We start from the raw sequence: 15,401 nt of genomic DNA, 5'->3' as shown, positions 1-15,401 counted from the left end.
GTTTATCTTACTCTTGTTTGTTACCAAGGTTTTGGATCACAAAGTGGTTTCTAGACTTGCAAAAGAAATTAAATTTCAGTATCTATCATAAACAGCATATTCAGTCACTTCCTTGAGATTGAAAACACCTGTTATAGTTGCTTGTTGATTGCTGACTTTTGTATGAACATTTGGATGAGACGTAATGTTTATAAGATAACATATAGATAAAACAAAAAACCAAAACAGCAGAAATCAAAAGTGAAAACCAAAATGGAAATGTAAAATATAGTATTCAATAATATTGGAGCATATTGGGTTAAAGCCTTAATTAATTGAGAAATAGCAAGATATATATATTCCTGAAGAATGTTAAAATAATATATAACTACAGAAATGTACAACTCCTAAATCCAGCCTCTAATTCATAAAAGCTCTGTGAGCATGTCACCACATCTCAACTTAAATGAAAAAATGCAGTTATATTCAATGCAAGTCTTTTAAATCTCCTCATAATTAAATTACTGTTGAAATTTGATAAACTTATTGCTTTGTTTGGAAGGTAGAGTCTAAAGAGCACCCATTATCCTGATAAACCAGTGAAAGATGCACTGATTCTTTGTTTTATTCTATGCTCACAATTCTCATGAGATTTTTCTGGTGCTTTGGTGGTGGTCTCGACAAAATTACAAAAAGACAAAAGATATTTTAAGCATTCATTATCACCAAGTAGGAAAAGTCTGGACAGTGACAGGAAATCAGATCCTCCATTGGTTAAAACTGATAAGACTGCTATTTGATTTGATCACTGTATTCTTTGCTATCTTAACTTTGGGTCAGGTTTTCGAATGACTCTGCTCAGTCAATGAATCACGTAAAGAGTGTCTGACTGAATGTCAGTAATAACATAAGGTTGATGAGACCTAACCTCTCTCCTTATACCTACTTTAAGACTGAAGATACCACAAATAACTATAATATTTTAAATTGTGGAACAAAAAGAAAACACTTTAAGCGGAGTAGTCCAGGATGTGACTTCCACCACTATGGAAGTAATTATCTCAAGACAAAACCCAGCTGCCCCTCTAGGCATATTGGTAGCCAGATTGCTTGCTCCTTCGTGTGAGTTCCTTGGAGAAAGCAGGAGCTTGCAGAATCACACCTAAAGTTAATAACCAGCCAGATCCGAACTACTTTCCTATGCACTTATCTTACTTCTCCTATTTTTCTTCCTTCTGCCTATAATCCTAGAGCCCTAGTAAGTTTTTGGGAAGATAGTGTTTTGTGTGTTATTTCCCATGTCACTCAGTGTGCTATACTGAATAATACATTGCTGTCTGGTTCATTCTCAGTCATGACTGATTGAACATTTCATGTGGGATGTAACAAATCCTGGTCTGCTGAGGCCTTGCAGAGATGGGCTTGCCACTTAGCATTTGAGACACATGCTGAAAGCATCACAGATTGATATTTTAAATTTTTTCTTAATGACTTAAAAGATATTAAAAGCTATACTTGGATCTGACCATGGCTATCTCATTTCATAATACCAATGTTTTCTGATATAAAATGATGCTTCCTAGGGCTCTTTCTAATTGGCCATATTTTATGTCCATGTGTTTTTAAAGTATGAAAGACTTCTAACCACAGTTCTGTAATCTTTTTCTAAATGAAAATCTAAAAATTAAATTGACTGGTATTGGAAGGGTTTCTCTTACTCATATTCTAACTAGATATTCTGAAAACATAAACACTACAGATTTAGTGAGAAAATCTGTTTTATGTAGATTTTTGATTTAAAAAAAATTAGTGCAGAAACAAGTTGACATTCTACAAATCTGAAGATAAGTACCATTAGGTTAAATTATTTTGCAAATGAAGATTCTAGTGATTTTGTGGTTAATATGGTTTTGTAAAAATATGGTCACAATTGTGTTTCATTCACAAAAATACATTTTACAAATAGCAGCTAATTCCTTCATTAAATCAGAATAATATTACTACTTTCAGTATTAATGGTTAGCTTTGACATATTTAAAAAGGGTAGAAAATACTTAATAGACCTGTCTGCAATTCTGAAATGAACAACTCTTCGGGGAAATGGAATTGTTCAAAGATACATTTTCTCTCTGCCAATCTGTGAAATATAATATAATTATTCTCTTTTAATGAATCTCTCAATGAGGAGCAATTCTTCAGTGCCTGAACAGGTGAAATATAAGGATAATGGGAACAGCTTTGTAAATATAAGGATGAAATGAGATTGTTATTTTGTGCCTTGTTATGGGATAATTAGAGTAACAGTGTGGAATTCATCGGGAGGCATTTGAACCTTCTCAAAAAAGCTCCCTTGGGCCTGTTTAAATTAGTCATGTTTATCCATGGAGATTTTTAGCCTTATTTCAGATGTCTGCTACTTTATAACATTTGAGCCTCGATGCTTAGCTTAATTTGATTAATTGTTGATAAGGGAAAGTCATCAAAAAGACTCTGTCTGAAACATCCATTTAAAAAGAAAACCTGATTTTATAAATGCATAGTGCTGGCTAAAGGGTGAACATTGAAACTGTTTTTATTAATCAGCTTAGAAGGACTGTGAGCTTCATCTTTATCAATTTCCACAAAAAAAAAAAAAAAAAAAAAAAACTGGAATGGGCTGGATACTGTCCAAGAAGCTACTATTCGTATGCTAATTAGATATTTAGAATAAAAGACTATATTCATGGAAACCAAATTCATGGCCATGGAACTCCAGTGGCAAGTTGCTTTGGTTAACCCGAGTTTGTTATTTAAAGATTAGTAGATGGTAGGATTTGACTCATGCAAGAAACAGGCTTCTTTGTTCTCTGGGAGACACTCCAGTGAGTTATGCAAGTGCACGGAAGGAGAACCAAGTGTTAGAGGGTGTCCATTTAATCACAACAACAGAAATGATTGGAACCAAATCTATAATTAAGAGGAAAGTTCAATATCCCTCCAGTATTGAAATCTTCAAGGGAGATAGATGTCCTTCCACAAATAAATTGAAGTTTACTTCTGAATTGAGTTCCAGATGTCCCTCGGCATTATTATTATTTTTTTTATCTTGATGGAAAGCAAAGTGAACTCCTTAAAATAGGAGGAAATCTTAATCTCAACCTAGGTCCACTCTTAATAAAGTCACCCCATGGCTTTGTGACAGTTTTCCATGTTTACAATGTTCAAAATGCCCTCTAATTTGTTGTCATCAATCTCTCCCAGACCCTTGATAATAGGACAAGGAATTATAAGTAATCCGAGGGGCATTTATCACTGCAGCTGCAAATTATCTATCACTCTGAACGGACAAGATTGCCCCAGCACTTTCGATGGAGGTAGCCCAAATGGTGGCTTCATATGTGGACTATGAAACTTCACCTGACTCCTATGTACACACAAACATTCTACATTCCCTTTCCCCTTTTAAAATTTGATATTTTCTTTATTTACATTTCAAATGTTATTGCCTTTCCTAGTTTCCCCTCCGAAAATCCCCTATTCCCTTCCCCCTTCCCCTGCTCTCCAACCCACCCACTCCCATGCCCAGTCCTGGCTTTCCCCTATACTGGGGCATAGAACCTTCACAGGACCTAGGGCCTCTCCTCCCATTGATGACCAACTAGACCATCCTCAGCTACATATGCAACTAGAGCTACATGTCCCACCATGTGTTTTCTTTAATTGGTGGTTTAGTTCCAAGGAGCTCTGGGGGTACTGGTTAGTTCATATTGAAGTTCCTACTATGGGGCTTCACATTTTAATGCACTCTCTACAGGTTGCTAATTAATCACTACTTATATACTTCTTGCTGTTTTAACTTGATACACATCCACATATCTATATATCTATATACATGATTTCAGTTACTACAAAACTGAAGTCTAGTTACAATCACACACACTCATAATCTGGATAAAATCTTGACATTATTTTTAGCAGACTTAGGACTGTATAGATGTCACAGGCAGAAAGATACTAGTTTTGTTACTGGTACCATACACCATCATCATCTGTACAAGGTATCATGTTAAAAACATTTATATTTTCCATCTTTTTTGAAGGTACAATTAAAATCAGTGGCCAGGAATGAAGAAGGGCTTTAGGTAGTGTTCAGTACTTTGCAATGTAAGTATTTTGCCGCAAGAATCAGGTTTCATAGGTTTGCTATGAGTTTGAAATAAGGGCCACAAAGAGAAAAATCTCTTTCAGTCTTCTCAGGCTCCTGCTATATTGATTGCTAAGGTACAAATTTGTTTGTTTGTTTGGGTTTTTTTTTGCTATTAAAAATTCATTTTATTCAGTTTTCCTTGACTTATTTGTTCTACTATTGCTAACATTCACTTAGGACTGTATTGAAGTTCTGTTCAGTCTTCCATATCTACATGCATATGTATACATACACAAACACACATGCATCTATATGCATCATAGAAATATATCATAGTGCTATCACTTTAAGATGCCCAGATATGTTATATAATCTTACATTTCAAATATTGTATTTGGGTAGCTTTATTAAGTATGTGCAATATATATATATATAATCAGTGATGTTCTCTGGGATGGCTCATCTCAGAATAAAAACACTTGAGTTGATTCCCAGAATCCACACAGAAAAAAAGCCAGGAGTGGTATTGTCCATTTGAAATCCTAGTGTCACAAAGACAAATGTAAAAGAATTCCTAGCTCTTGGTAGCCAATCAGACTATCATACATAGTTTCCATAGCATACTGGCCAATGGACGATCTTGTTTCAAAAGGGTTATGAACATTTCTGAGGATGACAATTGAAGTTCTGTTCAGTCTTCCATATCTACATGCATATGTATACACACACACACACACACACACACACACACATGCACCTATATATATATCATAAAATTATGTAGTGCTATCACTTTAAGATGCCCAGATATATTATATAATCTTACATTTCAATTTTGGTATTTAGGTAGCTTTATTAAGTATGTGCAATTACTTCATTTCTAAATGCTGATACATTTCTAAAGAGGCAGTTTAAAAACATACAATTAAGAACTCATTTTGAGACATCTCCTTTAAAGGTTACTAAATAGCAAATGTTTGGATCTATCTGTTTTCAGCCATTGAAATTATCATGATATTGTTAAATGCATTTTGTGTATGTGTGAAATGAAACCTTTCAAATGCCATGATCTTTTTTCAATAATTTTAACATCTAGGTATAATTGTGCAACATGAAATCCTATTCTTGTTTCTAAATTTAATTGACTTAATCACTGAATTTAAATGTTTGGAAGTCATTCTGCTTGCCTGGCTTTGAATGCCAAATACAGCATCTACAGCTCTAAGATGAACATTGCTTTTATATTTAGGCAAGATAGGCACTGCCTTCTAAATTACCCTTAAAAAAAAAAACCAGAAATCTGTAGAGAATGTATAACAATGGCTAACAAGTGTCCTTAGCACAGACTTGCTGATGAGTATGATTTGTTCAAGACACAGAAAGTGACAGTCCTACTACTTAACTCCCCTTTGTGCAGCTATTTCATAATATAATGTACAGTATACATACATTATAATCCAATCTCAGAGTTTATATCCTCACTTAAAAGATGAAGACAGAATTAATTATCTTGTTTATCATCACAGGCAAAAGAAGATGTCAAAGCTTGCCAACGCTTTGCAGATATTTTCCTATTTATTCCCTTTGATGCATGTAGTTTGTGTTGAATTCTTTCCCTTTTTCTCTTCCTAATTTCTGCCATTTATAAGAAAAGCAACAATGAAGCTATGTGATATGAAAATATCCCTTACTATCCAATCAGAATACTCACTGTCTATCTTTTGTCTCTCATCTTTCTTCCTTAGTGCTACAATGAATGCCGAATTCAAAATGGAATAACAATGTGTTTGGTATTTAAAATAGATACTTATTCTGGTTGTGGGTTTGCCTTTATTGCACATAATGCTTCTTCCAAAACCACCATCCATGGATTTACAGAATGCCGTATCCACTATCATGGTATTCCACACTGTATTGCCTCTGACCAAGGAATTCACTTCACACACAGCCAGAGGAGTATGACAATGGCCCCACAATCATGGAATCCACTGACCTTATTATCTCCCCTATGATCTTGAAGCAGCAATATTGCTAGGAATATAGAATGATATTCTGAAGGCACAGTTGTAGCATCAATTAGGTGGCAGAAGCCTGGAGGGATGGAGTAGGGTTCTTGAGAAGAAGGTACATCGGATACTTGGTACAGTCTCTCCCATAGCCAGGGTACACAGCTCCAGGAATCAAGGGAGGGAAAAGAGAGCAATTTCACTCACTATTACTCCTACTGACCCACAAGGGAAGTTTTGCTTCCTGTTCCTGAATCCCTAAGTTCTGCTTGGCCAGATGTTTTCTTTCTAGAACAGAGAGTGTTCCTGCAAGGAGCCACAAGAGACATTCCATTAAACTGGAAGCTCAGATTCCACCCTCCTCATTGTGGGCTTCTAATGCCCTTCAACCAACAGGCTAATAAAGGAATAGCAGTTTTAGGAGGGGTGGTGGATCTAGATCACCATGTGAAAACGGATTGTTTCTCCCCAATGGAGGTAAGGAAGATTATGTCTGGAGTGTAGGCGATTCTTTAGGACATCTCTTAGTACTACCATATCCTGTGATTAAATATAATGGGAAACTACAACAGCCTAATTCAGTCAGGATGACAAAGTATACAGACCTGTGAGTAGTGTAGATATGGGTCACTCCTTTCAAAAAAGACATAAAACCTGCTGAGGTGCTTGCAGAGGGTAGAGGAATTACTGAATGGGTAGTAGAGAAAAGTAGTTATAACTACATGCTAAGGCCATGTGAACAGTTGTAGAAACCAGGATTATCGTTAACACAAGTGCTTTGGTCTATTTTATTAAGATTCCATTTGTACATATATTTGCATTTTCATTCATTTTCTTTATCATATGTTGTAATATCAATTAAGAGAAGACTGAAAGGATGATCCCCCAAAGGCATTGTTATTTATTTTAAATTTATAATGCATTTGAGAATGTACATGGGAAACTTAGGCTTAGGCATCATTATAACCTGGTTATTGGGTTTTTTTTTTTTTTTTTGGAAATTAATCATGACATATGGAGGTAAGAGTGTGTTTCAAGTTGACAAGTGTGAACTTGCAATGGCTATTCTTGGTTGTCAATGATGGTATATTGAATGAACTACAATCTAGAAATGGAGGGCACACCTGTGATAGCTGTGCTTGGTTTCACGTGAGTGAATCCATTTCTAGGCCAGACCTTTGAGGTAGGAAGACAATGGCTTTTGAACAGGATCTTGAAGTGGGAAGACCCACCTTTACTTTGGGTCACACCCGCTAGAATTGTAGATAAGGACATGCAAGAAGGAAGGTTTGCTCTTTGCCTGCTTGCCCTTGCCATGCTAGCACATCCAGCCCTTCACTGGCATTGGAGTCTACTTTTTCAAGATCACATCTTTTAAAGAAAGCCAATGCCGGGGGTGGTGGCACAAGCCTTTAATCACAGCACTTGGGAGGCAGAGGCAGGCGGATTTCTGAGTTCGAGGCCAGCCTGGTTTATAGAGTGAGTTCCAGGACAACCAAGACTGAACAGAGAAAGCCTTTCTCGAAAACAAACAAACAAACAACAACAACAACAACAACAATAATAATAATAATAAAGAAAGCCAACGGAGACACCCAGAATTCTGGAACTGAGCAACTACTAGATTCCTGGACTTTTCATTCACAGCTAGCCATTGGTAGATTAATTGGTGTGAGTGCAACCAGTAAATCATTCCAATAAACTCCAGAGAGAGGGGGGGATTCATTTCATAATAATTCTTTGAAATCTAGAAAACCCTGACTAAACCCTATATTACACTACAGAAATACTTATTGTTGCCTGAACTCACATATAGTACATTTTATGTAGAAAGATAGTGACTATAATAACTCATTATAGGCTAGTTTTAAAAAATATTTATTTGTTTTAGTGTGTATGCTCATGCACATGTATGTATTAGTATGTGGCAATGTATGTGCTATGATGTGTGTGGAGATCAGGGGTTCATTTGTGAGAGTCAGGTTTCTTCTTCTTCTTCTATTTGCATCTTTGTATCCTGGGTATTGAATCCAAGTCACCAGGCTTAGCAATAAGCACCTGTGAGCACAGAGCTATCATCTAGCCTTAATCACTTGGGTTTTTTTTTTTTTTTTTAAGATTCTAAACATTAGTTTTTTCTTAGCCTACTTACATAGTTTTAGCTTTGTCTAACGAATGTTTATATTCCTTGATTTAGTTATTTTACTGTATTTCAACAACAGGATTTCTCACCAAAAAGAAACATGAAACACAGGCACAAGTTCACCAGTGGGTGTGTGCCCGTGTGTATCAATGTACTTGTGTGCATCTGTGGGTCAATGTGGTCATGCGTGTCTCTGTGTGTCTCTGTGTGTGTGCATGTAATTGTGTATGTGCAAGTGTGTGTGTATGACTGTGGGTGCTTGTGTTCATGAGTGTGTACCTGTGTGCACATGTGCATGTGTGTGCACATGTGTGTGTTTGACTCTGAATTTTAAACCATTGAGTAAGTGGTAATCAACTCATTTTCTATCAGTGAGTGACAAGTTAGAGTTGGGATATTCTGGCCAAAGAAAAGAATTAGCTTTGTTAAATGTAAATGAAATCATTGAAAAAAATTTGGATGGCATCATATGTTAATTAGTTTAAGATAACCTTTTCTATGACAGGTACTGGCTGACAATACCTGTGTGTAAAGCTTTACTCACTGAATGAGAATTCAGGCAGCTGGCTTTAAAGTTTGAATGCAATACCTTTTGCTCAGTAGTTTTCAAACCTTTGATTGCAGCCAACATCTTGCAAATGAAGCAATATTTAAAAATGTATAAGTGTGAGAAGCCATACTACTTTGTATAAATACAAGGAGTTAGAATTTTGGACTTTCAAATTACTAATAATTTCAAGGTAGTCAGCCTCTAACATTTTTGACAATGCTTAGATGAATTGTGGGAATATCATAGCTTTTACTTTTCCACTTTTTATATTTTATTATGGTAGCATGATGTTGAGACTTCCCTGATAGGCAGGTATGTAATGAAACCACATAAACTTCCTATGTTCTTCCTTAGACATCTGTAATAACTAACAATATCTTACTGGTAAATTGCATGACTGTCTCTTTCCATTCAAGGTAAATCTACTAGAAATAAAATGACTCAGTTCTTTGTGAAATCCTCATACTTGAGTTAAAAAATGCCTTTCAAAGGTGCATTTTAATATTTTCATCTATATACTGTTTGAATATCATATCAGTAGATAGGGGTATGTTTGCCATAACCTACTCCCATCTTACTATGCTGGTTAAAGATGCTCTTTAAATGTGATTGGTTTCCACCTCTGTCCATACAAATGTATGGAATGGAATTTACTATCTGGTTCAGACTTTCACTCCAAATTTAATTTACTCTATTTTGTTCATTGTATACACAGAATTAACATTTTCAGTTTTTTGGTTTTTTTTTGTTTTTTGTTTGTTTTTTTGTTTTGTTTTGTTTTTCTGGTTTTTCGAGACAGGGTTTCTCTGTGTAGCCCTGGCTGTCCTGGAACTTACTTTGTAGACCAGGCTGGTCTCGAACTCAGAAATTCGCCTGCCTCTGCCTCCCAAGTGCTGGGATTAAAGGTGTGCCCCACCATGCCCGGCTAACATTTTGAGTTTTATGCCTAGCTTCTTACAGGAAGTTGAATGATGAATGTGTTTAAATCAAACTTACTCTGACAGTCATATAGTTGGTTGCTTTACGAATGAGAATAAGCTTGTTATTTTTTGGAAATAGCTAATTAGTGCATTGTTTTTATGAGCTTAAGTGCTATTATCAAATGATGTACTCTTTCCTTTAGATTCTGGTGATGGTCATTTTTTGCTTCCACTGATTGCTTTGTGCCATTTGGATCGTGTGCCAAACAAAAGTATCTGAATATGTTGGTCTTTTATTTTCAGGTGGTTCATGTGTTTTATGGTGATAATATGTAGTACATGTTTACATTTCCTCCAATAAATATTCAGAGATGTGTTATTTTAAATGATTATTGCAGAATAGACTTTTGAAAGTATGGTGATTTATTTATGTGTGCATATGTAAATAAATGTGTTCATAATTCAAAAATAATTAATATGGAAAACAATTTAATAGGAATAATTTATTTTATTTTTATTAAGTTTGTCTTTAATGTGTCCCAAAATAATGTAAGGAAGTTGAACTAAGTCTTTAAGAACTGCTGAAGAATCACAGCTATAACTCAGTAGAATGCAGGATGAAAAATAATGTTTTAGCTGAAGGCCTTTATGTCTTTTAAAATGCAAATACCTCTCCTTTTGTCTGCAATCAGTCATTTATACATTAATGTGAGTGAATTTATTAGACATCTCTCTCAGGTTAATTTAGAAGAAGGGAGACCGTTCAGATGAACTCAGTAGCTGCAGAGACACGGGGAAGATTAAGTATTAACGGCAGGAGCATGGAAGATAACTTGGTCTACGGCATTGTTTCATTTAAAGGCAATGCTGTCTGTATTTAATACACTCATTTGTATTTATAAACACACATAAAGAAAACGTCTGCTTAATGGGGAGCATGTGAGTGCATGTTTCAGAATTATATCCAACTAGTTCACTGTGTCTCAATGGAATGATAATATAATTAAGCAAATTACTTATAATTTTGTTCAACTCTGAATTAAGTCAGCAGTAGAATTCCCAACCAAAACACTGACTAATATTTTGATCTCCTGAGTGCTCTCAAAGACAGCAAGCAAGTGAACCTGCTAGGCGTCTCCCATCCTGGCAGCCAAGGGACCTGAGGGTTTCATGCACCAAATTGAGTCGTGCACTTTGCACTTATATATGTTTCTTTATATATGTTTTGAAATATAGTTCAAACTTTCTCTTAATTCTTTATATTAAGAAGTAATTTCTAGTTTTTCATTGCTGCACTTAGGTATTTTGTAAGTGTAGAAATTGTTAACCTGGGTTTAAATGTTGCCAAAGCTATTCTAAAGCCCATGCTGACTACTGTTTCTAAGTCGTTGGATCTCTTAAGCCTCACTGCAGAAGCTCCCTTTTTGGCAATAAATGGTGAGTAACACAGAAAAGCACAAAGGCAGAAGGGCTTGAGAATAGGTGATCATAGAGCTCTCAGCCTAAGTAGGACATTTATACTACATTCTCTTCCTTCCAAGGCTCAGTGTTCATTGCAGGGGACAGGACAGAAGGTTAAGAGACAAAGGTGGTGGGTGACTATTAAGAAACAATGATTTTAGAAAAAAAAAATGAACTCAGAGTGGCTGTGGCAGTGTGTACAAGGCCTGGCATAGCTCAAGAGAGACAGATCACCTGTATGGAGGGGGAAAATAGGTCTAGAGTCCCACCGAAGAAGTTTTAATGATAATTGATAACTACCAGGACAGAGACAGAGAGAAACAGAGAGAGCAAGAGAGACAGACAGAAAGAGATAGACAGAGAAATGGAGAGAGCCAGAGCCAAAGAGAGAGATACAGAGGGAGAGAAAAAGAGAAAGAGGGAGAGAGAGACAGACAGAGACAGACACAGACACAGACAGAGTCCGAGATAGACAGAGACAGAAAGAGGGATAGAGACAAAGAGACACAGAGACACAGAGAAAGACAGGAAGGGCGAGAGGAAGAGGAATAATAATAATGATAAGAGAGAGAGACAGAGAGAGAGAGAGAAAGAGAGAGAGAGAGAGATCTATAATAGCCCGAGTGTAGTATTTCTAACACACTCCAGTAGATTGCCATATACCTAAAAGAATATAGGCACCACTAACAGGACTTTATAAAACACGGTTTTAAAATAATGAGAAAGCACTGTTCATGTACATGAAATGGAGAGTAGATCCGGAGATGTGGAAAATGATGAAAATAACATAATAAATTCTGAGTTTATAAAAACATATTTTAAGAGTACAAAACAATGTCTGTAATGACACAATATCACACCTGTTTCTGTATCAAGAAATTAAAAAAAAATAAAGTACTAAAATATTTGAGAAAGTGGCACATATGGCTAATTTTACTATTAAATTTATTTTTACACATTAAGTATAACACTTAATAATTAACAGAATAAATATTAAACCAAACTTACAAGTATTTTGAGAAATATTTGGCCACTATGTTTCAAAATACACCAAATTGATCTTTTTTTTTTTTTACTTTCTAAAATTAAAATAAAAGAAAGACAATAATAATTGGTTTTAAAATATTCAAATAAAATATTGCAAAAATTTATCTGGAAATACAACTAGGTCAGGAATGTAAGCACAGCAAGTTACCAAAGGAAGCAGACACTTGAGCCTGATCAGTCTCAAACTTGCTCCTCTTCCTGTTCATATAACTGAGTTCAACCAATGCCATATGATAAAGTATTTCTGAGCCACAATCCCCACACACGTGTTTGCATTCTCTCCTTTCTGCTTATGTGTGAGAAGCTGGCTCTGACAGCTTCGCAGTGGAGAGGGAGAAGTAGGAATAAGAGACTCTTCACTTGACAACAGGTCTGTGAAAATAGTTGAGGCTGGAATCCTTGTTGCTTTATTTCGAATACACAACCTTACAGTAAAAGTGTGTCACATGCAGTGATGAAGCCAAGCAAATGGCACATGTCTGCTAGTTCTATAAAGCGTGATAGAGGCCTGCCTTTTCACACCTCTGCCTGGGAAGAGCATTCATGTGCCATAGAGGCTTGCAGAGCTCAGTGGCGAGTGTAACTTACTTGGGTAATTATTAGGAATAGAGAGATGAGAAGAATATGCCATATATTTCAATATATAAAATATTTACGAATATATAGTCTAATGTAAATATGCATACATTAGAACAGAAACCTGAAAAATACTACATATATTAAATATATGTATAACAAAACTATTTGTAACTTAAGAAGCAATGAATACGTTGTAGTATATAACATGTAATCTGTATAATTAGAAGTTTTACAGCTTGATCTTACTCTTACTAAGGTCCTAGGATTATTCTAACATTCAGAATTTTTACAGATAATCTGAGAAATCTACTTATATTTACATGGAAATCTAATTATATTTAAGTCATGTAACTTGATCCATGATGATCTGAATATCATATCCTGTCAAAATAGATTTAGTATGAATTATTGGGTGTTCATTATAAATATAATATTGCTGTCAACATTTCTACAAAGTAATAATTGTACATCTTTTCTATTTATTCCTATAGGACAAGATACTCATGTTTTCTGTATATATAGTCTTCAAAATTCCATTTTTATGTCATTTCCTATTGTTGTACTCATTCTTACAAAATGTTTTAATTAGTTTCTTGCCCAAATTGTCTGTCACCACCACTTTGCGTTGAGTTGGTCTTATGAAGGACATGTGACTCACTCTCCTTCAATGTTTGCCACTTTGGGATACTAAATTCCACTTAACAGAAGTCATTGCCCCCAGCTTAAATTTGAGTCAGTTACATAAGAGAATATCAAGTGTACCAACCATTTCATGTATTATTTACCTAGTTATATTGAGGCCTCATTCTGTTATAGAATAACCTCTTCATATTTTGCTTTGGCTACAGAGATAATAAAATTTATATTTTTCTCTTTATTTATTTGATAGTGTCTGACTCTGTATAACCCTCTATTTACCCACAGTTGGCTTCAAATTCTGGTAGCTCCTGATTTAGCTACCAGAGTTACAGAATTTCAGGGAGGAATACTCATGCCTATATCAACAGGCTTTCTTCTTAGTGCTATTAATAATATTAGATACAGTTTTTGAAATTAAAAGTATTAAAGTATCATATATATATATATAATGTGTGCGTTTATAAACAAACTATGGAGATAATCTTCACTTTTGTGTCTCTAATTATAATATCTATCAATAATTATTTGTCATTCTTCAATATAACTCTATTATAATGGTGTCAAAAAATACATTCCTATAGGTGTGGATCCTGTTTGTTATCCCTTGCTCCTTGTTTATCAGGGCCTTAATAGTGACTTTAACTTTATAGAAAAACAGAAGCAGATAAAAGTATCTCCAACCATAGTAACTTAATACAAGATGATTTGACTATCATATCTTGCCTGAAGAGACAAGAGAAAAGTCTTTTACAAAGGAACTGGGTGTTTGGTACAATAACTTAAGATGAGTCAATTCCAAAAGAGCTCAGAATAGTATTTTCTATTTGATTCTTACTGCACACATACTGTACATTTTGCATTCCATGGAAGAAAAGCTATCACCATCAAAAGACTAGAAAAGAAGTAAAACCTAAGTATATATAATTTTAGAGTCCTCTAAAATTTAATCATATATAGGCATCTGAAAGTCTTTCTTTTTTCCAGGTAGTCTTTGGAACAAGAGTTATAAACAATTTAATGTATAATTTCGGGAAGTCTTACCTTGACTTGCAAACTTCAGCTCTTTTGCATCTGTGAGAGTGGGTCTTTTGTCAGAGCCTTTTTTCTCTATTCGTCGATGGCTTCTTTTCTTTTTAGACTCTCCCCAAAGATTAGATCCTCCATGCATGCTTGGTATATTCAAAATTGCAATTCCTTCCAGAGAGATGTTTATCAAATCTATTTGTACTCCATCACACTGGAGAGAGAGAAAAAGAGGAAGGGAGGGAGAAAGGGAGGGAAGGAGGGAAGGAGGGAAGGAGGGAAGGAGGGAAGGAGGGAGGAAGGGAGGAAGGGAGGAAGGGAGGGAGAGAGAGGAGGTGTTTCATGTCTCCTTGATTTATATTTCTTCTCTTTTTAAAAAAATAAAGTTATTTTAAAGTCATGCCAGTACAAAGAACAAAAATGCAATAACATTAAAACATTGCCATTTCTAAATATTAGAAACAGTCATACCACATCACCAATGTGTTTTACTCTATAGGAAACATTTGGGAGAGAGGCATGTTTGTGATTTCTGTAACTCCAATATGCAAATTGCAGATGAAGAAGGTCTAATTTAGGAATGAAGAAATTGTTATTATCATTACTTCTTTTGAATGACAGATTTGAATTCATGACCCTCCTGTACCTGGCTTGGTCTCTGGTCTCTTCCCCTTTCTCCTCCCCTCCCCTCCCCTCCCGTCCCCTCCCCTCCCCTCCCCCTTCTCTTCTCTCCTTCTTCTTCTTCTTCTTCTTCTTCTTCTTCTTCTTCTTCTTCTTCTTCTTCTTCTTCTTCTTCTTCTTCTTCTTCTTCTTTCTTCTTCTTCTTCTTTCTTCTTTCTTCTTCTTCTTCTTCTTCTTCTTCTTTCTCTCTCTCTCTTTCCTTTCTTCCTTTCTTCCTTTCTTTCTTTCTTTCTTTCTTTCTTTCTTT

At 35.3% G+C, this 15,401-nt stretch overlaps 1 protein-coding gene and 1 long non-coding RNA gene across 8 annotated transcripts in view; one reads left to right on the top strand and one right to left on the bottom strand.

Moving 5' to 3' along the window:
* Dgkb (diacylglycerol kinase beta) overlaps positions 1–15,401 on the bottom strand; it is a 710,085-nt gene that overhangs the window by 155,832 nt on the left and 538,852 nt on the right. For all 7 annotated transcript variants that reach the window (XM_029484790.1, XM_021178688.2, XM_029484791.1 and 4 more), the window contains one exon: positions 14,492–14,687. In XM_029484790.1, coding sequence (XP_029340650.1) covers positions 14,492–14,687 — 196 coding nt within the window. The remainder of the gene's footprint in view (positions 1–14,491; positions 14,688–15,401) is intronic.
* LOC110306669 overlaps positions 1–15,401 on the top strand; it is a 38,475-nt gene that overhangs the window by 3,462 nt on the left and 19,612 nt on the right. The window lies entirely within an intron of this gene.

The sequence above is a fragment of the Mus caroli genome, chromosome 12 (assembly GCF_900094665.2).
Source record: "Mus caroli chromosome 12, CAROLI_EIJ_v1.1, whole genome shotgun sequence".
Classification (NCBI taxonomy): Eukaryota; Metazoa; Chordata; class Mammalia; order Rodentia; family Muridae; genus Mus; species Mus caroli.
This window is presented reverse-complemented; position numbering and strand designations above follow the sequence as displayed.